General features: G+C 36.8%; 1 protein-coding gene across 5 annotated transcripts in view; it reads left to right on the forward strand.

Annotated features, from left to right (window-relative positions):
• The window catches only part of LOC150087350 (uncharacterized), a 592205-nt gene that overhangs the window by 416571 nt on the left and 149979 nt on the right, over positions 1–25655 (forward strand). For 4 of the 5 annotated variants that reach the window (XM_090372014.1, XM_090372010.1, XM_090372015.1 and 1 more), the window contains 3 exons: positions 111–189; positions 7091–7172; positions 10105–10308. In XM_090372014.1, coding sequence (XP_090228140.1) covers positions 111–189; positions 7091–7172; positions 10105–10308 — 365 coding nt within the window. The remainder of the gene's footprint in view (positions 1–110; positions 190–7090; positions 7173–10104; positions 10309–25655) is intronic. The other variant, XM_090372013.1, reaches the window with a different exon arrangement.

Genomic DNA, 25655 nt, shown 5'->3' on the forward strand with positions numbered 1-25655 from the left:
TTTCTTTCTTATTTGATTGCTTTGTTTTCATAAAATTCTTATTTTTTGTTATTACTGTCATTATATGAAGTTTTTTTATATTAATAAAAACAGATTTATTTCTTTTCTAGAATGCTGAAGTAATGTTTTTTGTAATTGACAACCAAACACGTTCAGTTGCATCAATGATTGAAGCATCCCATATTGCTGGTAAATATACTCATATTTGATATAAAGCTATATTTTGTGAAGTTTTTAAGACATAATTAGGTTCAACATGCTGCTAAGGAAGTTAATGTGCTGGTGGGAATGACAAAGTTGTTTTATTTATTCAGTGAAATCCCAGATGCATGGCATGAAAACAAGATATCAATATAAAACACCAAGAGAGGAATGGCTAACCATTTACTGCACCATTGGCAAAATAGCATATTTTTAATTTTATATCTCTCACAAACATACCATATTAATACCAGTGTTTGTTATGTTAAATATAGCAGGCAGCAGGTTAGTACATAGAGAATGCATAATAAATTACATAAGATCTTTATGACATATTTAATTTTCAACAAGATCTGTACCTTTGGTAATTGCCTCTTTTGGCATTGCATAATCTTTATAAATTTACAAAAAACTCTTTGAGACATTATATATAATAATAATATTGGTGGTGGTATCGATTTTAAGTCACCAGCCCGTCACCACCAAATACGGAGGATGCAGAAAGGTCAGGGAATGACTACCGCATATCCCCGGAGCAATATGGCCTTAGTTGCTAATGCTCCTAAAAAGCCAAATAACAATAACAATGACACTATGGAATGTTCTAGTAGATCGTCAGAATATGGATGACATTTTTGTTATCCTAAAATTGATACATACCACTTTGTGTGGTGAACTCTTAGCAGTAGAAAAACAAACAAATAAGATAATATTAGACAGAAATCAGTGCATTAAAGCCACAGTTTCTGATGCACCAACAAACTCAACAACAATTCATAAGAATACTGATGGAAATGGTCTACGGCCATTTCCATCAGTATTCTTATGAATTGTTGTTGAATCAGTATCCTTAGATGAAGTATTCAAAGTAGATTTAGTAGCTCTTCAAATAAGCCTCAAGGGTTGGGAAATTTTTCACTCTTAATAAATAATAAATAAATTTTCTGTTTATACTCCGGGACAACCACACAGTCAGAGGATTTCACAAGGTAGAGAAAGAAATACAAGAAACAGCACCATATTCAGCAGTCACAGGCTTGAACCCAGGTCACTCAAGGCACGTGTACTTATGCACCCATGCACCTGACCACTTGGCTACAGCGGCCACCTTATAACTGCAATAAATACACCAACCCTTATATATGATAAAGACTTTAATCAAATTAAATTAAATATGGAATGAAACTGTATATTTAATATAAAAATAGAATACACTGATGAAACTATGGAGTTAAAAGCAATAAAAAATAATAAAAAGATAAAATCAAAAAGACACAAATATTATGGAGTTAAAAGTGATAAAAACAACACCAAAGCTTTCAAAGGTGATTGCCTCCATTTCAACAGTGGGACTTTATAGCTACAGTACATCCTTAAATAATGCCAGCAGAATCATAGCCCTTGGTATGTTTTACTGGAGGAGCATGTAAATTATCCTCCACACATAGCTATCTGCCATATCTTGTATACAACCCTTGTGTTATCCTTTCTACTGTTTGTCCTTGCACGTCTCGTTATTTTGGTCATGAAGAAATGCTGGCAACTGTCCTCCACACCTGACTGTTTTTAGAAAATACAGCTGCGAGTTACAGGCTCCGAAAAAAACGATAAGCTTTTGCTTATTATTTACATAATTGTTATTTTATATTGTACTTAATACGTTGTCTTATAGTTCTAATTACGCTGGTTATTTTTATTTTTATTTGTATAAACAGTTTTTGTAGATATACGTAATACTTTATAAAACCGTTATTTCATTCAAATATTGCAGGCATTGTTTTGTATATAGTGATCGGGAATTCAAATTTTTAATTAAGGTAGTTAGGTAGCTCTAACGTATAATTATAGAAACAGTAATACGCTTCACTGTTTCTATTAGATAGCGTAGTATTGACATTTAATTTAATTTAATTTAATTTATTGATCTTATTAATTTAAAATATCATGCCCCAAACTAGAGCAGCAAAGCAACGGGCACAAAGTGGCAGGAGTGCTGTGACTCGGGGGAGAACTGAGGGGGGCGATTCTCCAACGCATCACAGCCTTAAAAAATGTGCAACTTGTGAAATGTTTGCCGAACTGTCTGGAACGGAACATGATATTGCCATGGGGGATGTCTTTGTGTGTGCGCATGTAAGGAGTGTAAGGAAATCAGGCGACAACTCAGCGTTGTTATGGGCCTATATGAGAGTTTGAAAGACAGGGTGGATGCCCTCGAAAGATCTAAATTGAAGGGCCCATCAGGCTCTCAGCTGCCCACATCAACGCCAGAGCTTGCACTTGGTCATCACGCAACACAGCGGCAACCCCCAAGGCAGATTGCGCTGGTCCCAAAGGAACTAGTAGTTGTTGGTGACTCTATTGTCAGGGAAACGGGAAACATCCTTTGTAGAAAGGATAGATAGAACAGGACCAGGGTATGTCTGCCAGGAGCAAAGGTTGATGACGTTGTAGAGCAGATATCATCTTTTAAGTGCAGAAAAGGTGATATAGTTGAACACGTTGGCACTAATGATATTAAGAGTAGGAGACCGACAGAATTACTTAACAAGTACAGGTCACTGATGAAAAAAAGCCGTGAATTAGGATTGAATTTGAAAGTGTCTGCAATTCTGCCCAGACACGATAGGAGGGAGTATATGATGAGAGCCTTGTCGATCAATTCGGCCCTGGAAAGAATGTGCAAGGCTCAAGGGGTAGAATTTTTTTCAGCCTGGACTGTACTTGTTAACAGGAGAGATTGCTTCTACAGGGATGGGATACACTTAAATAGAAAGGGTGCAAGAATATTTGCTGATGATATCGAGGCAGTGTTAGGTGGGTCGGAAAACTGCTAGCTTGGGGGGGATACAAGGACTAATAGTTTAACAGTAGCCGTAGCATGAGGTGAAGGTGATTCTTGCACAACTTCTATTAGAATAAGTAGCGACCTGGAGCGAGGGGTGTTGGGGGTTTCAGGGACGGATGTCAGTCATCGTGAAACAGGTGGGTATATGGGATGTATTAGAGTGGCTGGGAATAGGAATAGGTGCATGTATACTTGCATGTATACCAATACTAGATATAAATATAGTAAATAAATTTGATGAATTTGAAGTGTTGGTCAAGACATCAAAGGCGGATATTGTTGGGATATCAGAGACGTGGTGTCACATAGATATAAGGAATGCCGAACTGGAATTTGGGGAGTACAATGTGTACAGAAAGGATAGACAGGATAGGAAGGGAGGAGGTGTTATGCTGTTAATAAAGAAAAACATAAAATCAAAAGAAGTGCATCCAGTTGATATAGATGAACAGTGCACTGTTGAGTCAGTTTGGTGTGACATAAGCACTGCGAAAGCAAAAATTAGAGTAGGAGTGTGTTATAGGCCGAATGACTCGAATGAGTACAATGAACAATTGTACAGAGAAATAGAGTGGGCTAGTAAATCGGAATGTCTTATAATGGGGGATTTTAACTTTCCAGATATTGACTGGAACTTGTGGGTTGGGCACTCACACACTAGTCAGACTTTTGTGGATTTATTGGATGATTGTTTTCTGCAGCAACATGTTCGAGAGGCAACCAGAGAAAGTAATACTCTTGATCTGGTTATCAGCAGTGATCATTCATGTATTAGGAATTTGCAGATAAAAGAACCACTAGGTGGCAGTGATCACAGTGTACTGACGTGGGATTTACTTAAAGATTTAATTACCATCAGGGGTAAAGGAAAGTGTTTTTGCTTCCGTAAAGGCGAGTACAGTGGACTCCGATGGTTGTCAAGCCTAAATGGTTGTCAAATGAACTAATGAGACTCGTAACAGAGAAGAAAAATGCATGGGATGCATATAAATTATCAAGCGACTCAGAAGACTATGGCAGATATAAGTTAATCTGTAATCAGGTCACAAAGGAGGTTCGGCAGGCGAAGGCAGATTACGAGAAATCCTTGGCAAAAGATGCTAAGAAAAACAGCAAGGATTTCTTTACTTATATAAACTCTAAAAGGAAGGGGATGAATCTGATTGGTCCACTTGACATCGATGGTTCGACTGTTGATGATCCTGCTCAGATAGCAAACAAACTGAATGAGTATTTTGCATCTACATTCACACATGAGGAGTTATTAAGGTTTGAAAATGGCAGGTTATCAAATTTTAGCAGGGTGCTTAATGATCTTGTAATAACTGAGAGCAAAGTGGAAGAGAAATTGTTGAAGTTAAACGTAAGAAAAGCACCTGGGGTGGATGGGATCTATCCAGTTATATTAAAGGAGGCGGCAAAGCAACTAAGCAAACCCTTAGCCATAATTATGAGAGCATCCTTGGACTCAGGGGAGATTCCCACGGACTGGAGATGTGCAAATGTATCCCCAATTCACAAAGGGGGATCGAAGAGTGACACGAGTAATTACAGGCCAGTTAGTTTAACTTCTGTTCCGGGTAAAATAATGGAGTCGCTGGTTAAAGATGCATTGCAGGATCATCTAGACAAGACTGCAGCAATAATTCAGACACAGCATGGGTTTGTTAAGGGAAAGTCTTGTCTGACAAATTTGATAGGATATTATGATGTGGTTACAAAGGAACTGGATGCAAAAAATAATTTTGATATCATATATTTGGATTTCAGGAAAGCTTTTGACACTGTTGCGCATGGAAGACTATTGTACAAATTGGAGCAGAATGGTATTAAGGGTAAGTTGTTACAATGGATAAAAGGATGGTTAAGTGGGAGAAGACAGAGGGTGGTAATCAATGGGTGCTGCTCTTCTTGGACTAATGTTATTAGTGGAGTCCCACAGGGTTCTGTGTTAGGTCCACTGTTGTTTTGTATATTTATCAATGATATTGATGAAGGTATATCAGGCTTAATGTCGAAGTTTGCAGATGATACAAAGGTTGGCTGGGTTGTTAATGAGAGTAATGGCAGTGTGCTACTGCAACAGGATCTAGATAATTTGGGCAGATGGGCTAAGAAGTGGGAACTGAAGTTTAACCTTGACAAATGCAAAGTACTGCATATGGGTAGAAGTAACCCCAGAGAAACATACCAACTGTGTGGTACTACACTTAAGGTGGTAGAAAATGAAAGACCTAGGAGTAATTGTGCAGTCAGATATGAAGTTCTCTGAGCAATGTCGACAGGCTGCCAGGGTAGGTCATGGGGTTTTGTCAATGATATATAGGAATTTTGCTAGCAGGGAAAAGGAGGTGATTATCCCTCTGTATAAGGCAATGGTCAGGCCACACCTTGAGTACTGCGTACAGGTCTGGAGGCCTCATTTTAGGAAGGATGTAGATTTACTTGAGCGTGTACAGAGAAGGGCAACAATATTGGTGAGGGGAATGAAGGGATCCTCTTACCAAGAGAGGCTTAAGTTCTGCAAATTGCAGACTAGGCACCTGCGCAGTGATCTGATTGAGGTATATAAGGCCTTGAATGGGTTGATGGGATCCTTCCACTTGTTCAGATTACGAACCTAAGGGGGCATAAATTCAAATTAAGAAAAGACAGATGTAGAATAGATGTGCGGAAATTTGCCTTTAGCCAGCGGGTGGTTAATTGCTGGAACAAACTTCCATCTGTCGTTGTGGAAGTTGATAGGTTGAATAAATTTAAGGAGGAACTGGACAGGCATTTGGAGGGAATGGTGTGATTTTTTTTTTTTTGGCTGATGCTGCATAAGCTCATACATTTGCTTTCTTGCATCACATGCCACTACTACTACTACTACTACCTATGAGCATTTCATGCTTGAATATTGGGCTGAGAAGTGGCAACTGTAGTTTAAAATTGACAAATGCAAAGTACTACATATGGGTAGAAGTAATCCCAGAGGAAAGTACCAACTGTGCGGTACTACACTTAGAGTGGTAGAAAATGAAAAAGACTTGTGAGTAATTGTGCAGTCAGATATGAAGTTTTCTGAGCAATGCAGAGAGGCTGACAGAGCAGGTCATGGGGTATTGTCGATGATATACAGAAATTTTACAAGCAGGGAAAAGGAGGTGATTATCCCTTTGTATAAGGCATTGGTCAGGCCACTCCTTGAGTACTTCATACAGGTCTAGAGGCCTCATTTTAGGAAGGATATAGAGTTTCTTGAGCGTGTACAGAGAAGGGTAACAAGATTGTTGAGGAGAACAAAGGGTTCCTCTTACCAAGAAAGGCTTAATTTCTGCAAATTGTAGCGGCTGGAGACTAGGCACCTGCAAGGTGATCTGATTAAGGTGTATAAGGCCTTGAATGGGTTGATCACGCTGAATTCTGATAGGATTCTTCTGCTTGCTCAGATTACGAACCTGAGGGGGCATAAATTCAAATTGAGGAAAGAGTTGTAGAATAGATGTGCGCAAATTTGCCTTTACTCATCAGCGGGTGGCTAATTGCTGGAACAAACTTCCATCTGTCATTGTGGAAGTTGATAGCTTAAATAAATTAAAGAAGGAACTGGACAAACTTTTAGAGGGAATGGTTGTGTGAAATTGTTTTTTTTTGGCTGATGCTACATAAGCTTATATGCTTGCTTTCTTGTCACATGCCTCTATTACTATTGTGAGTTATCTTGTGTCAACTATGCTTTATCACTGACTGGGGATGTTTCCTTCTGTCTGGATGTAGGCTGAACGTGTTTATCACAATCATGTGACATATCAGCTCATTTTTGTGCAACATTATGGCGTACCTAATAATGTGGCTGCTCTCTCTCTATCTCTCTCTCTGTACACACTCGCACGTGCACACTCGTGTGGTTCCTCTGGCGTATCATATGGTAAACTATGGTATTAATTTAACTATAATTTTGCACAAAATAATTACATAAATTTTCTTGTGAAATTTACAGTTAGTGTGAATTCATGCATTATAAACTGATTTTTTTTTTTTTTTTTTTTTTATAAGGAACACAGAGAAAGCTGATACTGGTAATCCATGAATTTGAACAACCGGGATCGGTGGTAATGGGAGAAAGTATTACAGAAATGTAAGAGCAATTTTTATTCTGCATTTAAATTCAAGTGATAATTTTTCAATTGTTTTGGCTCTACGTTACTTTTAATGTGTATAACTTAGAAATTAGAATAAAGATTTAGTTTAGTTGGACTTCTATTTTATTTTAAACCTCAGTTAAAAACTTTGTTGGCATCCAAACTATTAAACACCATAGCAAAAAAAAAAAGAAAAGAAAAGTGTATGTATATAAGGATATATATGCATGTAGCTAAGAGATAAGTAATATATATGTATATATGTAATGAGCTAATATAGATAAGAGTTAAGCTTTTATGTGAACCTAGAGAAGTACGCTCTTATATGAGCAAAGAAAAGTCAGCTCATATTTGAGTGGATAATTAGTTGGTGAACCAAATTAGTGAACCAAAACAATGCGCAGATCCCTGCATATGAAAAAATGCAACTAAATCAATAAATTATATACACAAAATGTTCCAAAAAGAAAAAATATATGGTTGACCATGATTGTGGATCATACAATCAGACTTTACTGTAATTATAATGTACTTTGTGCAAAATCATTTTGTGAGCATATGCCATCCTTAGATGAATAAATGTAGTGTGTGGGCTGTGTATCAACTTTCATTTCTGTTCATGTTGTCCTTTGCTACTACTGCATTATCTCTGTGTCATAATAGACAATTCCTTGATTGTGATGTTGCTGCTTGGCTTGTTAATATCTTGAAATGTGGTTGAGATATTTTGTGCTGAATAATTTTATTTTTCTATAAGAAAAACATCCTACCAATAGATGACACAAATAAAGTTTAAAGCTACAACAATTTAGAAATAAGGACATCTAGCTTTGTACAAGTTGCATAATAAATTGCTAATAACACTGGTCAACACACATTTTGTCACATGAATATTTCTAGCGAATTCTTGTGTATTTTTTATTTCTAAATTCAAAAATGCAAACAGAATTTCTCTATCATGCAAAATTTTTATGTGACACAAGAAGTTTTGATATAAATAATAGAATAATGAAATAGTAAGAGTGTGGTTTTTACAAAATTAATGAATGTGTGGAAAGGTTTGTTTTGTGTGCTGTGTGGTCTGACAGGCCAAGGCATGTTCAAATATGTTTGTAACTTCCATGAAATTCTATACTCGTAACAGATGGCTCTTCAAACAAGTTCACACCTGATGTAACATTGCTTGCTTCTGCAGAGTAGACTGTTCTTTCAGTTGTGTGCTAAACATCACTTAGTTAAGGTCATTATTGTCTGTGATCTTTTTTCTTTAAGTGTTGCATATTTTTAAATGTTTCTGTGCATTTACAACCTAAGATGCCTCGTAAATGTATCATCATCCTTACAATTTTTGTTACATATATGGTGAGCTAACTTTAAAATCACAGTAATAAAATGCGTACAAGCTTTATTTCAGATGTAAAGTCGGTGATCAAGATAAGTCTTATGCCCCTCATTTCTGCTGTATAAGTTATGTTAAATTATTTACAGCCTGGTTAAATGGATCGCACCATCATATGCAATTTGCAGTTCATATGATTTGGAAGTAACCAAAATATCATTGTACTGATTGTTATTTTTGTTCAACAAACATTTCAGGGATTACCTATAAATCTAAACATACCACAAAATATCTAAATATACTATCAGTATAAGAACTGTTTTACACAGTGAAAAACTAGCAATACCAAAATCACTGGAAACTTACAACTTGGATGAAGAAGAACCAGATGATTTTGAGTTTGATAGTGAGACTCAGAATGACTGGAGACAACCAGTAAGTTAGGGACCCCACTTATGAAGTGACATGTTCGTCTTCGGAACCACACTTAATATCTCAAAAGGAACTAAATGATCTTGTTCGTGATCTGAACTTTTAGCTTCTAGGCTGAAAGGTTGAAATCTCCTGCAAAAGGACATCAAAATATGCAATTTTTGCAAATATCAGCAAACATTTATACATTTATTTTCTCAATAAGATTTGGTTTATTGCAGTGATGTAAATTCTCTAATGGGAACTCTAGGACACCTGCACAATCCAGCTGAATGGCAGTTATTTGTCAATTCCTCAAAAGTGAGTTTGAAACCAGTGTTTCTCCATAACAGAAATACATTACCATCAGTACCCTTGGCATGTGCTGCACAAATGAAAGAAACTTTTGGTAACATGAAACTTCTCATGATAAGCATCAAATATGAATGGTTTTCTTGGTACATCTGTAGACCTTAAAGTGATTGCTCTTTTAATAGGCCTAAAACTTGGTTATAAATGAGCAAATTGCATGGAATGCACTTAAAAAAGTTATTGAAATTTTTTGGGAAATTTCAAGGCAGAAATTATGAAGTTATTGGAGGTATTATGTTCCTAAAGATCCATTTCTTGGATTCATACTTGGACTTCTTAGATTAGCTGATCCAGAAGCCTCCTAGAGAGTTACCAATAGGTTCGATCCAGTGGACTATCTAGCAGCTGGCCTGTGAACACCATTTTAGAGCTCTAATCTCAAAATGTAAGGAAGATTGTACTTTGCCATGATGTCCATCATAATCTCTTTTGAGGTTATGATGGACATCATACTGCATGATGGAACAGTTGCCGGAGCTTTGCTCTGGAGACTAAACATGGGTTCCAGTCCTTCAAGTCTCCACTAAGTAAAGTGGAAGTATTGCATTGGTTGATGAGATTCATCTAACACCTAGTATTGCCTGGTAACACAGAGGGGCAGCATTTCTCCATGTGGTGTGGGAGCCACAGCTCGACTCTGTGACCATGCAGCTATTAACAAGCCAAGCAGCAACATCACAATCGAGGAATTGTCTATTATGCTATTATGACACAGAGATAATGCAATATTCACATTATAATGAGCTAATAATGTGAATATTGTTTTCCAATTTTAAGATTGCTGATTCTTGTGTTCTATTTTATAGAGAATTTAAAGATCTTCAGCAAGGTCAGAGATATTTGCAAGATCTTGTAGAAAGGCAAGGTATCCCTGTCTTTCAAAATATTCACCATGCTCTTTTATGCTGTGGAAGAGTTTTGCATGAAGGAATTAGGCCGCAAGACCTTTCTGTTCAAGATGCAGCTCATCCAGTTAAGATGGCTTATCTTCATTTAGGAGACAAGCTTATGTGAGTTACATTTTTAGAATATGTTTTTAATTTTCTTATGAAGTTAATGGTAGGACTTGGGGTGACAGACTTATTTGATTGCATCAAGAATTCAGGCTGTGGTGGTGGACCCTAATAGGCCCACTTATTTCTGAAAATATTTTGATGTTTTAAAATTCTAATTGCAACATACTAATGCCTGACCTTTTCCTGATGAATTGAAATACTTATTAAATATTATTATTTATTTTTACTGAAAATCTTAAATTTAAAAATGTGTATTTTGTTTTTTATGCTTTTTTATTTTGAAAAAAAGCAAAATGTTTTACAAATCAATGTGATTTCCTCTTCATTGACCCAGTTTTCAGCAATAATCATTTGTATAACTTTAATTGCTTATAACCTTGCAATACTTGAGAATCAGATATATGTAATATCTTCAACTCAGACTCTTTTAATTAACAATATTTGAAATTTGGTTATTTTGAGTAACATCTATATATAAATCCTGTATTTATAGTTGAATTGTGTTATTAGAGATTGAGAAACACTTGTTTAAATAAATAAATTTTTTATATTTTGATTGATTTGTGAACATTATTAGTCTATTATTATAATAATTTCATCATTCTCATGCAGAAGTGTTTCTTTAATAACAGTTATCTGTACCTCATTTCTGAAGATAATATACAAGTTAAAAATGGTTTTGAAGAGTTTTTTTTTGATAAGTTTTTTTTTATAGAGGAGTGTTCTCAACCTTTAGTAAACTGTGGAGAGCCACTATGCATTCCCTAATAGGTGGAGCACCAGAACGTGGACTTCTTACAATTCTGCCTAAAAATGGCTAGTAAATATAGTATCAACTTTGACACTTTCAATATGTGGATAGCTCTCACTTCTGATGCTACTACAAAGCATTTCTATGGATTATATAACATGCAACAACCAGCTAAGCTATTTACTTGAAATTGACAGCAACTAAGTAATTTACAAGATAAATTTATTATTACCACTACTGATATAATTTTTAATAATTAGAGCATTACAGTAAAAAAACTTTGCACGTGTACCTTGTTAATTTTTTTTGGTGTAACTTGTTAAATGAACTAGATGGCAGTCCAACCTATAAATGGGTATCTATTACCCCTGCCACCACTACTAAAAAAATACTAGCACTACACAAAAAATTAATACTAAATTCTCTTATGTATATTGGATTCCCAAGTTTCATAAATCACCTGTAGGTTTTAGGTTCATTAATTTTTGTAAAAACAGTTATGCAAAAATACCACACAAGAAATTGGAGTTTTACTTAAAACTATTGTTGATAATTTAAGCTTTACCAGAATTATTTTTAATAATGTCCCTGTATTTAAACATGGTTAATGATGATAAATATACCATAGAACACATCAGCATTTTTGATATTAAAAACCATTTTAGAAATATTCTCCATGTTAGCCTTAGAAATGTTTTAATTGATTATTATGAAGAATTCCAGCATGTATTAAAATGTGGCCAAATTTATTGGGAGAATTTGAACTTGTTTACTTAATTGCTGTGTAATTAATGGTTCTAATTTGTACAAGCAATATTGTGGCATTGCTGTAGTGGCTGGCAGCTCCAGTATAGTTGCAAATCTTTATTTATGCTATTTTGAAAGGAAATTAAATAGCAGTCTTATTCTTTATCATTTTATTGATGATCTGTTAGTATTTAATGAGCCTAACTTTTTGAAGGATATGGCCACATGTTATCTGTCTGGCTTGGTACTTGAAAGCACCATAGTACAATTTCTCTGACATTTGCTTATCTGAATATTTATATATATAAAGATAACAGTACAATCAACATCAAGTACAGTCAGACCTCTGTATAACAAAATCGATCAATCTCTTGAAAAAATTCATTAAACAGAAATTTCGTTATAAACAAATATGACCTTTTCAACAATGAAAAACACTGTAAATTCTGAAATATAATAAGAGATGGGAAATAAATCAGAAATAAGTGGGAATGAATTAATTTTCTAACATTTTAAAGCAATTAATTTATTAATATACATACATATTAAGAAATGGCTACTTACATGATGCGTACAATTGATTAGTACACTTTTAAGAATTATGTCGTAAAATATTTGGTTATTTTTTGTTGTACTGCATTCTACTGTACATCATTCATAAAAATCTTTTCATTTGTTTAAACACTCAAATATATTTTCTGTTGCATTTTCTTTCCACTGAAGGCCTCAACACAAAGTTTCAAATGCTGCCAACATTTCTTGTTTGAAATATTTAATATTGCCCTCATTTTCATCCAATTCATCATTGATATTGTCACTAGTTCTTTAAATGCCCTCCAAGATGTTGGAGTCACTCGAATATTCAACTACTATGACATCATTATCACCTCCTAAAAATTGGTCAAGAACAATTTCTCCACTGATCAAACCTCCCTTGGAACTCTTCCCAAGATTGCTCAATGTCTTTTAGTAGTTCATCCCTCTCATCGCTGTTAATTAGTGTTTTAGATAAACCTGCTTTTGCAAAACAATTCTTAATCATTGTTTCCATCACATCTTGACTCCACACTTTCACCAACTCTGATATGCGCATCCACAAATCTATAGGTTGGTTGGTTTCTATTCTCAGTATAATTTTTTTCAGATGTGCCTTCGGTAGTGCATTTTCAAATCCTTGCCCCATTGGCTGCAGTTTACATGATGTATTCACAGGGAAGAAAACAAGCTTCACACTTGTAATTTCGAAATTACTGAGTAAAGGTGGGCAGGGCTATTGCAACAATCAACACGATTTTTCTGCTTTCTTTCTTCATCTTTCTATCAAAATTTAAAATCTACGGCTTAAAAATTTCACTTGTCATTCAAGATTTTTTGTTGTAGTTGTAGTCCAACTCTAACGTCTTTACACCTTTGAAACATTGGGGTTGTTTACTTTTGCCTGAGGCGCCTCCGTAGCCAGGTGGGAAGGAGCAGCGGTGCGTTAGCACACGCTTCTTGATTAGACCGGGGTTCGAGCCCGTCACCACCAAATATGGAGGATGCGGAAAGGTCAGGGAATGACCACCGCATATCCCGGAGCAATATGGCCTTAGTTGCTAATGCTCCTAAAAAAAAAAAAACCAAATAACAAAATAACTTTTGCCTGTTACCAAAAGCTTCAGCTTTTTATTACCAGACATATTTGCACCAACCAAGAGTGTAATTCTCTCCTTACTATTTTTACCACCTAAATATTTATAACCTTTAAAAATCAGTGGCTTGTTTGGCAAAAATTTAAAAAATAGACATGTTTCATCAACTTTGACTATGTCTTTGGATTCGTAGTCCTCTATTTTTTCAAAACTGTTTCTTTCCGATGGGTACGGTTTCTTCGATTGCAATTCCACTTTCATCAGAGATAACATTTTGAATAAGCCATGGCGCTCTTTAAATTTGTCCAGCCAACCCTTTGGGGTATCACCCAATTTGGGAACCACTGCTCTACAGACTTCTTTAGAAGCTGTTGCTGTTTGCATTGCAACCGGAATCATGCTGACTTTAGTTTCAATATATCTGTTACCAGACTGCTCATATAACCTAATAGAGCTCAAAGATCTTGTTATGTGACTAGCAACTACTTTCTGTTTATTAGGAGATTTCACTAGGCACCATCCATTATGGGGATTTCTTCAAATGGATAAATGAGGACAGATGATAGAATCACTTTAGATAAATACAATCTTACTCTAGATTCTATAGAGAAGTGAATATAAGTGGGTTCCTCCCCTTATATTCACTTCTCTATAGGATTAACTTCAGCAATCGACTTGTCAATCTGCATCCCTACCCTAATTCCAAGCATTGAGTTGTCAGTATTAGAAAATCCTCTTAACAGCGACCATTAACTAATCATCTATAAAATACAAACAACTGCCATATTACAACCAGTAACTTGAATAAAATCGAAATTTTATTCAAGGCAAACTGGATTAAATACAATTCATGCATTTCTTTTGATGAAATTATTCAACACCAGCATTAATAATGTTACTGAGTATATTATTAAACATACTTGCTGTGGCACAAGCCTCTATACCACAGTCAACTGTTGGAAAAGACAAGCATGACAATAACTGGTGGAATGGTGCTTGTCATACTAAAAAAAAAAAAAAAAAAAAAAAAAAAGAATAAAGCATAGAATTTATTTTGAAAATATCCTACCCCTATTGATCTCATTCAGTATAAAAAGCTCAAAGCAAAAGCTCTAAGAAGGAATGCTAAAAAAGAAACTTCAATCCAATCTGCTCTACTTTTACAAAAGACAGATATCAATTTAACCTGGAGGAAGATTAGGCATCTGAGTGGTAAATTTCTACTGACTGCTTTTCCAATACTAATTTGTAGTGGGCAGGGGATAGCCTCTCTTGAAGAGAATTGTAGCAGCATTCTCCAAAATATGTGCAATGTCATCTTATAGTACTTACTTCCAACAGGCTAAAGCAGTAGCAAAAAAAATTTGAAATAAATTTTAAAACTATCATTCCATTCCTTTCCTCACCAACAATTCACAATATCTGAACTACAGCAAGTATTCAAAAGATCAACCAACAGCACTGTTGATCAAGATGGAATACCTTACCTAATGCTCCGGCATTTAAGTGATATTGCATTGCATTCTGTACTAATATTTTTTCAACTGATTATTTACTGAAAACTCTTATCTGTCTCTTGACATCGCTCAGGCATTCTAGCAATCCCTAAACCAGGAAAATAACTACAACATTTACAGAATTACTGACCAATCTCTTATAAGTTGTTTAGGTAAGATTCTGGAAAATTGATATGGGAATGGCTCACTTGGTACCTTAATTCCCAGGGGTAGATGAATTGTAATCAGCACAAATTTTGGAAAAATAGATTCATTCTTGACCTTAGGCTAAAGCTGAGTCAAACATAAGAAATGCTTTTATATATACAAAAGGAACATCTTGTTGTGGTTAATGTGGTTATTGAAAAACATTTGACACCACACGGCACTAAAGAATTCTTAACGACCTTCTTAAGGCTGTGGGTAACTAACCACTCCTAATTTTTTTTTTTACAGTCCAAATCTTTCCAAGTTTGGTACCAAAATGCTCTATTTTGGTACCAATAGTTTATCCAGGAAGAAGTCCAACAGGGATCTGTGTTCAGTACCACATATGCCACCAGAATAAACCACGACTCAGGATATTCCAGGAACCTTTTAAATATATTTTTATGATGATAATCTCTCCATTTTGTGTTGCTCACAAATCATGACAGAAGCAAGCTTAATGAAAATAAACCTGTTGGAATCAGATTACAGGAACTGATACAAGATTGGAATATACATTTTCATATTCCAGGAGGTTGTGAAATGCTTGATCCTTCAAGGTACATCCCCCTTGACTGTTTCCTTCATTGGGAAAACACTCCTTAGCAAGTTGGGCTATCTGGTGGAATGGTGCTTGTCATACTAAAAAAAAAAAAAAAAAAAAAAGGAATAAAGCATAGAATTTATTTTGAAAATATCCTACCCCTATTTCCAGTCTTACCAAATTTATTTAGATGGCTCAAAAAACAGAATCGACTGTGGGTGCAGCAGTCATACTTCCCACCTCCACACTCTCAGTAGCACCTCCAGTTGAATGTAGCAATATTCAATGTAGAGATGTATGCAATTAAGCTAGCTTTGGATAGTATCATAAATTTCTTCAAACAACAGCTCACAACCTACCGATTCCTTCAGTAGTAGTGTATCTGCATTACAGAACAAACAAATCTTCAGTTAATCCTATTTTAAGACAAATAAGGACCAAACTAATAAATTCCAAAAGACTAATAGAACAATTACTTTTTTGTTAGATTCCGGGGCATCATTCAGCATTACAGGAAATGAATGATCCAACAACAGAACAGCTCCACCAACTTCTTCAGACACAATAAAGTAACTAAAGTAATCAAATAATTTGCATCGCCCCAGAAATGTTTGTGTCGTTGTGAATTTCCTATTGTAAAACAAAATATCATTACATTTGGGAATGTAAACATAAAACTGTTTATTTTTTGAATTTCCCTACAGCAAATTTGGTCCTTGAGGTTGTCACAGACATTCTCAGATATGCCAGACAAGCTGTACTTGCTACCTGGAAGTCTAAAACGCTGATGGAACTGATATTCGGGTGACATTCAAGTCGAGTGGATCCCAATTTCGGCGAAGTCCAGATGGTCTGTGGCAGCCAAATCCTCTGCTTGCACCTTCACGATGGTGGGACTGTTAGTAATCCTGGGTATAACCTCCATGCACAAGCACACTGTGGGTGACCACACAGGTGTGAACCAACGTAAGAAGGGGTTGAGGAGTGGCGCCTACACCACATGGAGGAATGCCGCCCCTCTATGTTACCAGGCAGTACTAGGTGGTAGATGACTCTCATCAACTGGTGCAATACCACCACTTTGCTTATTGGAGGCTTGAAGTGGTGGAACCCATGTTTAGTCTCTAGAGCTAAGTTCCGGTCAACCCTTCCCCATCTCTTCCATCATGCAGTATGATTGATGACTTTTGAGGTTATGACGAACATCGTGGTGAGATCCAATATTCCTTACATTTCAAGAGTACAGCTCTAAAACGGTGTTCGCAGGCCAGCCGCTAGTTAGTACACCAGACTGAACCTATTGGCAACTCTCTAGGAGGCTTCTGGATCAGCTGGTGTATAATCTTCCTACCTCTACTCTGCCAGATAGTAACTGGAAGGAGTCCGAGTAGTGTGTATGCAGGGGGGGGGGGGGGCCCTTGTCAAGGCCACATTATGTTGAGGATCTGGGTATATTCTTATCATGTGGACGCCTTATCCAAAAATTTCATTACTTCATACGGCATGTCCCACCCACTTTTTCTTTTTCTTACTATTGAATACACCATGAATTGTCAAACTAATAGAGCAAGCTTATCTGCTAAAAGATCTAAACCTCCCAAACACTTCCTAGTTCATTTCACAAATACACGTGGTCTCAATTCTAATCTCAACAATGTCCATTTCCACTTGCAGTCTGCCAAACCCATGTACTTTTTCTGACAGAATCTCAGTTATCGGTTGATTCAACTACTGCTCATCTCAGATGCCCAAATTATTCGTTGTATGATTCCTTTCGCCTCAAAGGTGGTACTTGTGCATATGTCCGTTCTGATATTCTCTGTCAGAGACTTGAAATTTGGAATCTCCTCTCTTCGATCTTCTCTGGCTTAAAATCCTTTAGCCTTTATCTCATGGCTATTTGCAACCTCGTGTTGTTTGGCATTACAATAATGCAAAATGGGATGACCTGCGAGATTTCTTTTCTTCTTTTCCTTGTTCGGATTACTGTTTCAAAACTTCTGATGTCAATGTTTGCTCAGATCGTGTCAGTGAAATTATTCTTGCAGAATGGAATCCTTAACCCACACTCCAATTAAAAATCTCGTCCTTTATCTAAACCTTGGTTTTCCAATAAATGTGCTAAGGCTGTTCAAGAGAAGAACGTTGCATATCGTAATTGGCTTGTTTCTAATTCTTCAGTTTCATTTTCTGCCTACACCAAAGCTCGCAACAATTGTAAAGCATTTATCAGTCAGTCTAAACTAGAGTTTGAACAGGCTAAGAGTAGAAAACTTGCTTCTTGCCCTAATGGTAGCTGAGCATTCTGGTCTCTTACCAAAGCTATTGGCCACAACTTTTGCCCATCTTTGCTACCACCTCTGTCCAAACCAGATGGTTCTGTTGTCACTTCAGTCAAGGATAAAGCAGACCTGCTAGCATCCCATTTTTCTTCCAACTCATGTATTAATGATCTTGATAAAACACCTCCCACCATTCCCAACACGCTCCATTCAATGCCTCCTGTGGTCTTCCGTCAAAAGGATGTCAGAAGGATTTTGACAAATCTTGATTCTAAGAAAGCTCCAGGTCCCGATGGTATTTCTCCACTTGTTCTCAAAACCTGTGCTCCTGAACTTACTGTTATTCTTTGCCGCCTGTTTTTTACTTACTTATTCCAAAGGTGTTTTTCCTTCTGCTTGGAAATTTGCTCATATCCAGCCAGTTCCTAAAATGGGTGACAAATCCCTCCCATCCAGTTATCATCCCATTGCAATTACTTCTACTCTTTCTAAAGTAATGCAGAAATCAATTAACCGCCAACTCTTAAACTACCTAGAAACCTTCCGTCTGATCAATGATCGCCAGTATGGATTCTGTCAGTGTCAATCCACTGGTGATATTCTGGCTTATGTTACCCATTTATGGACTAATTCAATGGAAAGGTTCGGTGAAACACAAATAGTTGCTCTTGACATCTCAAAGGCTTTCGATCGTGTTTGGCATGAAGGTCTTCTAAACAAGCTTCCATCTTATGGTTTTCCAACTGTTTTTTGTAATTGGTTATCCAGTTTTCTCTCTGATCGCTCACTGAGGGTGATGGTAGATGGCTCTCTGTTTTCTAACTTCTCCACTAATGCCGGTGTCTCCCAAGGTTCAGTTCTTTCCTCCCACTCTTTTCCTCCTGTATATTAATGACCTTCTTCCATTGACTGGAAATCCTATCCATAGTTTTGCCGATGATAGCACATTGCATTCCACTTTACATTTTGAGAAACCTTGCCCTGCTCAATCAGCTTCAACTTCTCGAAAGTCTGCGACCAATTCCTTAAATGCTGATCTTCAGGTAATTCTCCAGTGGGGCAAAGATTTTAGTTGATTTCTAATCAAAATGATATATCTCTTTTGGGGATTACCCTGACTTCTAATCTCTCTTGGCACAAGCACATTACAAATATTGCTTCATCTGCATCTAAAAAACTTGGTTTTCTCTTTTGCTCTCAGTGTTACTCTTCTTCCAAACAGCTGCTCACTCTGTATAAATCGCAATTCTTCCCTACCATGGAATATTGTTCTCACATCTGGGGTGGTGCCCCCAAAACCTCTCTCAGGCTCCTTGATTCCATTCAGAAGAGGGCAGTTAGGTTAATTAATGATTCATCTCTAACAGAGTCTCTCCACTTGCTGTCTCATAGATGTACTGTTTCTGCTGCATGCCTCTTCTACAGATACTTCCATGGGCACTGTTCTTCTGAATTGGCTTTTATAATTCCTGCTCTCTCTCTCTCTCTCTCTGTCAAAACAGTCTGAACACGTGCAGCCAACGTCCATTTACTGTCAAACTTCAAACTCACTGTTTGAAGTTTGACATATTTTAGCATTAAATCAGCTCACACACCAACCATAAGAATAAGTATTTACTGTAACTAAAATATTTATATATTAAAATAAAATAAAATAAATATTTACAAAAACTGCTATTATATTAAATTAAATTATATACATGTAAAAACATTAAAACTGTGATAAGATCCTTAAGATAAAATACACTAAAATAAACCGGATTAAAAGCGATAAAAACAATAAAAGTCTCTGGAGCTTTCGGAAGCATCGGCTTCCTTCCTCAGCAGTAACAAAACTTCCTGCAGCATGTCCATATATAACAGGCTCACTGTACCTATACACGTGGTGCAGTTGGCGCATGGTCTGAACTGGAAGTGTTAATAGCTCGGGAACATGTTAAGCAGAACCGTTCATCCGTACTTAGGATGATAGTTTCAAACAGAGGATGCATACGCATACCTCTGTCCCTATTCATAATATTGTGGTCGGATGAACAGATTCGTAGGCTCTCGAGCCATTTACGGTTCCAGAACCCATGCGCTCGATCCACAATAACTGCATCCTCTGGGGAAATTTGATGCTGCTTCTCCCAAAAATGTTCGGCCACAGCAGGCTTATTGTAATCAGCGGTTTTTATAGCATTTGCATGCTCCCCCACATGATCCTTGAGCCGTCGTTTTGTCTCGCCCACATAACATTCCCCACAATCCGGGCATTTTATCCTGTATACTACTCCAATACTCAGGTCCTTTGCTATGAAATAAGACCCAATAGCTAAGGACCTGAGTAGTGGAGTAGTATACAGGATAAAATGCCCGGATTGTGGGGAATGTTATGTGGGCGAGACAAAACAACGGCTCAAGGATCGTCTGGGGGAGCATGCAAATGCTATAAAAACCGCTGATTACAATAAGTCTGCTGTGGCCGAACATTTTTGGGAGAAGCAGCATCAAATTTCCCCAGTGGATGCGGTTATCGTGGATCGAGCGCATGGGTTCTGGAACCGTAAATGGCTCGAGAGCCTACGAATCTGTTCATCCGACCACAATATTATGAATAGGGACAGAGGTATGCGTATGCATCCTCTGTTTGAAACTATCATCCTAAGTACGGATGAACGGTTCTGCTTAACATGTTCCCAAGCTATTTCCGCTTCCAGACCATGCGCCGACTGCACCACGTGTATAGGTACCGTGAGCCTGTTATATATGGACGTGCTGCAGGAAGTTTTGTTACTGCTGAGGAAGGAAGCCGATGCTTCTGAAAGCTCCAGAGACTTTTATTGTTTTTTTATCGCTTTTAATCCGGTTTATTTTAGTGTATTTTATCTTAAGGATCTTATCACAGTTTTAATGTTTTTACATGTATATAATTTAATTTAATATAATAGCAGTTTTTGTAAATATTTATTTTATTTTATTTTAATATGTAAATATTTTAGTCACAGTAAATACTTATTCTTATGGTTGGCGTGTGAGCTGATTTAATGCTAAAATATGAATTTTCCCAACCTCAGAGGCCTTTTTCAGGATGAAGTTTGACAGTTTGATCAGTTTACATAAAAAAAAAATTTTTATATATTGAATATGAAATGTTCTGTGATAAATTTGAGCATGGAATTTGTTTTATTTTAACATTTTATATATACAAAGGCCATTCTTTTAAGGTATGCTTCTTTAATCTTATTTTCAGTGCCATTAATAAAACAAAAAGTACGTGTTGTGATCTGTGTTAATCCAGTGCATTGATTAGTAGGGTAATTAGCCCACTTCTTGTTTGTTTCAGATATTTAGATTGGTGGTTTGTAACCATTAGTTGGGTGTTTATTCTTATTTTAAGTAAATAATAATAATAATAAAACAAAGCAGATGCAAGTATATCGAATTTGAATTTAAATTTTTTAAAATTGAAAATTTGAATTGAGAGTGTTTAAATTGTAAACTATTAACAATTTTTCAACTCTGAGTTTAAATCTTAAATATTGGGAAGAGAGAGAGAGAGAGAGGAGGGTTTTAGATTTATCTGGAAAATTCAGATAGAATATTGACACTTGTTCATATTAATGGAGAGTCTAGTTTCTGGCTAGCGCAAGTGTATATACATTTAGTTTGATGTTGGAAAGTGAATATTCAAATCTGAATCTGCATTCATCAATTCCTGTATTTAGATTTCACATATAGAAACCTTTAAAAACACTGTCACATAAGTTTTTAGGAAACTGCATTAAAATCTTCATTGTTGTATTTTAAAGTTCCAAGAACTGTAATCGTTATTATACATAACCAAAAATCAGCCAGAATGCTGATTTGTATATTAATTGTAATTGATTTTGAGCATTAATTGTAAGAATGCTCCTCCACAGGAACTGTTTCTTCTAATGATGTCAAACTTTAAATGCTTACTGACATCAATGATATAGTTTTGGTTTAAATAAAGTAGAAGAAAATAATCATGTAAGCTGTTCATCAGAACTTACATGTATTGAATAATTAAAAATTCATTTTGTCAGTTGTTCATGCATCATTTCCATAAAGTATTGAGCATTGGAATTAAATCACATATATTCATACAGTGGTTTGAAATATTAGTCCACATTTCTAAATTTTTAATGATTGCTTCAACTTTTGTCGTCAGTTTTAAATACAATTACACCTACTCCTTACAGTCTCAAATTTAGTACATTCAAATTATATGAAAATACATAAATACATCATTAAGAGCCATTTAAAGGCTTGCTTTGTAATAGATGGTATATACTGAAAAAAATAGTTGTATTTCTGCTTGCAGTTGGAAGGTACCTCTCTGACATAGGTACTTGTGTCTGGTAAGGGACATCCCATCAGTGCTGCTGGTCTTTCAGATTAGCATTGCTGGATTCCAACATTCACAATTCCTAGCTTAAGTTGTAGGCTAACTCTAGAGGAATTCAGTATGATTACCATATGCTATGATCTGTTGAAATTTGGTAGGGGGGGGATTCAGGTTGAGGGGGCTCAGCTTCAATGTACCATCCAGGGATCAGTTATCTAGTAGCCTTTCCTGCAACGGTTAACCATGCTCTGTCCCTTATGGTTCAAGAAACAGGACTTAATCTGTTGAAGTATGGATATGGTGTCTGGGTGGCCTGGCACATTTGACCACATTTATTGCTTGATGGATAGGGACATCCCTTTGGGCTCCACGATGGCTTGGGGCCTATAATGCTAACGCAAAATGAAATACTTATGAATCCCAATTGTGAAATTCTTCTGGGTCCTTAATAAAGTCTCTATCAGAAAATTGTGACACCACCTCCACAAAGAGAGCCCAAACAAAAGTAGCATCAGAGCCTATACCAAGGTTTCTTATTATGCATTCTAACATCAAGAAATCCATTGGAAAGATGACCCCCCCCCCCTTTCATACCAAAGGATTTAGAGTGATTGGCAACATTTATACTGCAGAGATCCATGCAATAGAAATTGTGACAAGTCATATTGAAACTGTGCGGTATCCTAAGTATATAGTATCGGTGTAAATACACCATAGTTAACCCATAAATTTGAACTACATATGTAGTGTAGAAGGCATCGTTTTAATTTTATCTCATATTGTGGTTGCCTTCCCAACGAGATAGCGATATTGCACTACTTCAAATAAATAACGCTTCTCTAGTAGAGAAGATTGCTGTTATTTATTTTCAGAGGATACCACCACCCAGATGATCGTTTTGAAGCTATTGGGCTTCATCATCAGTGGGCGGGCAGGTACCCTGGTAATACAACATACCATCACGGTTGCAAAGTGGCATGTTGTATTACCAGGGTACCTGCCCGCCCACTGATGATGAAGCCCAATAGCTTCAAAACGATCATCTGGGTGGTGGTATCCTCTGAAAATAAATAACAGCAATCTTCTCTACTAGAGAAGCGTTATTTATTTGAAGTAGTGCAATACCGCTATCTCGTTGTGAAGGCAACCACAATATGAGATAAAATTAAAACGATGCCTTCTACACTACATACGTAGTTTAAATTTATGGGTTAACTATGGTGTATTTACACCGATACTATATAGTTAATTACCAAAACACGTAAGAATTTTGCCTTGTGCATTTCATTTTCAAAAGTATCCTAAGTTTAGATGCTTAGATGTTCAGATTTAGCATTAGCATTAGCATTAGTAGAGGCATATGATGCAAGAAAGCAAGCTTATTCAGCATCAGCCAAAAAAAAAGAAAGAAAAAAACAACCACTACTCCCATTTCACCCCTCAATTCGTTCGAAATACCTGTCCAGCTGAGCCTTAAATTTGTTTAGGCTATCAACTTCAACAACAAGCGATGGAAGTCTATTCCACAAACCAACTACCCGCTGGCTAAAGGCGAATTTCCGCACATCTATCCGACATCCGTCCTTCCTCAATTTGAATTTATGCCCTCTCAGGTGATTATTCTGAGCAAGAGGAAGAATTCCATCGGCATTGAGCATGCTCAAGCCATTCAAAGCCTTGTACACCTCTATCAGATCACCTCGGCGATGCCTAGTCTCCAGGCTCTGTAATTTGCAAAACTTAAGCCTTTCTTCGTAAGAGCAACCCTTTGTTCCATTCACTAATCTTGTTGCCCTTCTCTGTACTCGTTCCAGCAGCTCTACATCCTTCTTGAAATGAGGCCTCCAGACCTGTATACAGTACTCAAGGTGTGGCCTGACCAATGCCTTATACAAGGGAATAATCACATCCCTGTCCCTGCTAGAAAAATTCCTGTATATCATTGACAAGACACCATGAGCTACTCTTGCAGCTCGTCTGCACTGCTCAGAGAACTTCATATCTGCCTGCACAATTACCCCCAGGTCCTTTTCATTCTCTACCACTGTCAGCGTAGTACCACAGAGTTGATACGTTGATCTGGGGTTACTGTTTCCCATATGTAGTACTTTACATTTGTCAATGTTAAACTTCATTTGCCACCTCTCAGCCCATCTGCTCAACCTTTCCAGATCCTGTTGCAGCAGCATAGTATCAGTAGTGTCCTTAACAACCCTGCCAACCTTTGTATCGTCTGCAAACTTGGACATTAAGCCTGATACACCATCATCAATATCATTTATAAATACAGAAAACAACAATGGACCCAACACTGAACCCTGAGGAACTCCACTAATAACATTAGTCCACGTTGAGCAGTGTCCGTTGATTACCACTCTCTGTCTTCTGCCACTCAACCATCCCTTTATCCATAGCAGCAATTTGCCTCGAATGCCACACTTCTCCAATTTGTGCAGCAGTCTTCCATGCGCAACAGTATCAAAAGCCTTTCTAAGATCCAAATATATAATATCAAAGTTATTCCCTGCATCCAGTTCTTTTGTGACTACATCATAGTATCCAATCAAATTGGTCAGACAAGACCTGCCCTTAACAAACCCATGCTGTGTCTGAGCTATAACTGAATTCTTGTCCAGATGATCCTGCAGTGCTTCTTTAACCAGTGCCTCCATTAATTTTCCTGGAACCGAAGTTAAACTAACAGGTCTATAATTACTTGTGTCAGCCTTTGATCCTCCTTTGTGAATTGGGGTCACATTTGCACATCTCCAGTCCATGGGTACCTCCCCTGAGTCCAAAGAAGCTCTCATAATTATGGCTAGGGGTTTGCTTACTTCCTTTGCTGCCTCCTTTAATATAACTGGATAGATCCCATCCACCCCGGGTGCCTTTTTTATGTTTATCCTCAACAATTTCTCCTCCACTTTCCTCTCAGTTATTAGAAAATCATCTAGCTCACTGCCAATGTTTACTTCACCTACGACATTCCCCTTCCTGAATAACTCCTCATGTGTGAATGTAGATGCAAAATACTCGTTTAGATTGTTAGCCACCTGAGCTGGATCCTCAACTGTTGAACCATCAACATCCAGTGGACCAATCTGATTCATCCCTTTCCTTCTTGAGTTTAAATAGGTAAAGAACTCTTTTCTGTTTTTCTTTGCATCCTTTGCCAAGGATTTCTCATAATCTGCCTTTGCCTGCCTAATCTCCTTTGTGACTTGGTTACAGACCAACTTATATCTATCATAGGCTTCCACGTCACCCATTAATTTGTATGTATCCCATGCATTTTTCTTCCCTGCCATATGTCTCATTAGTTCATCTGACAA

The sequence above is a fragment of the Mastigoproctus giganteus genome, chromosome 4, assembly GCF_048544385.1.
Source record: "Mastigoproctus giganteus isolate SK-2022 chromosome 4, ASM4854438v1, whole genome shotgun sequence".
NCBI lineage: Eukaryota > Metazoa > Arthropoda > Arachnida > Uropygi > Thelyphonidae > Mastigoproctus > Mastigoproctus giganteus.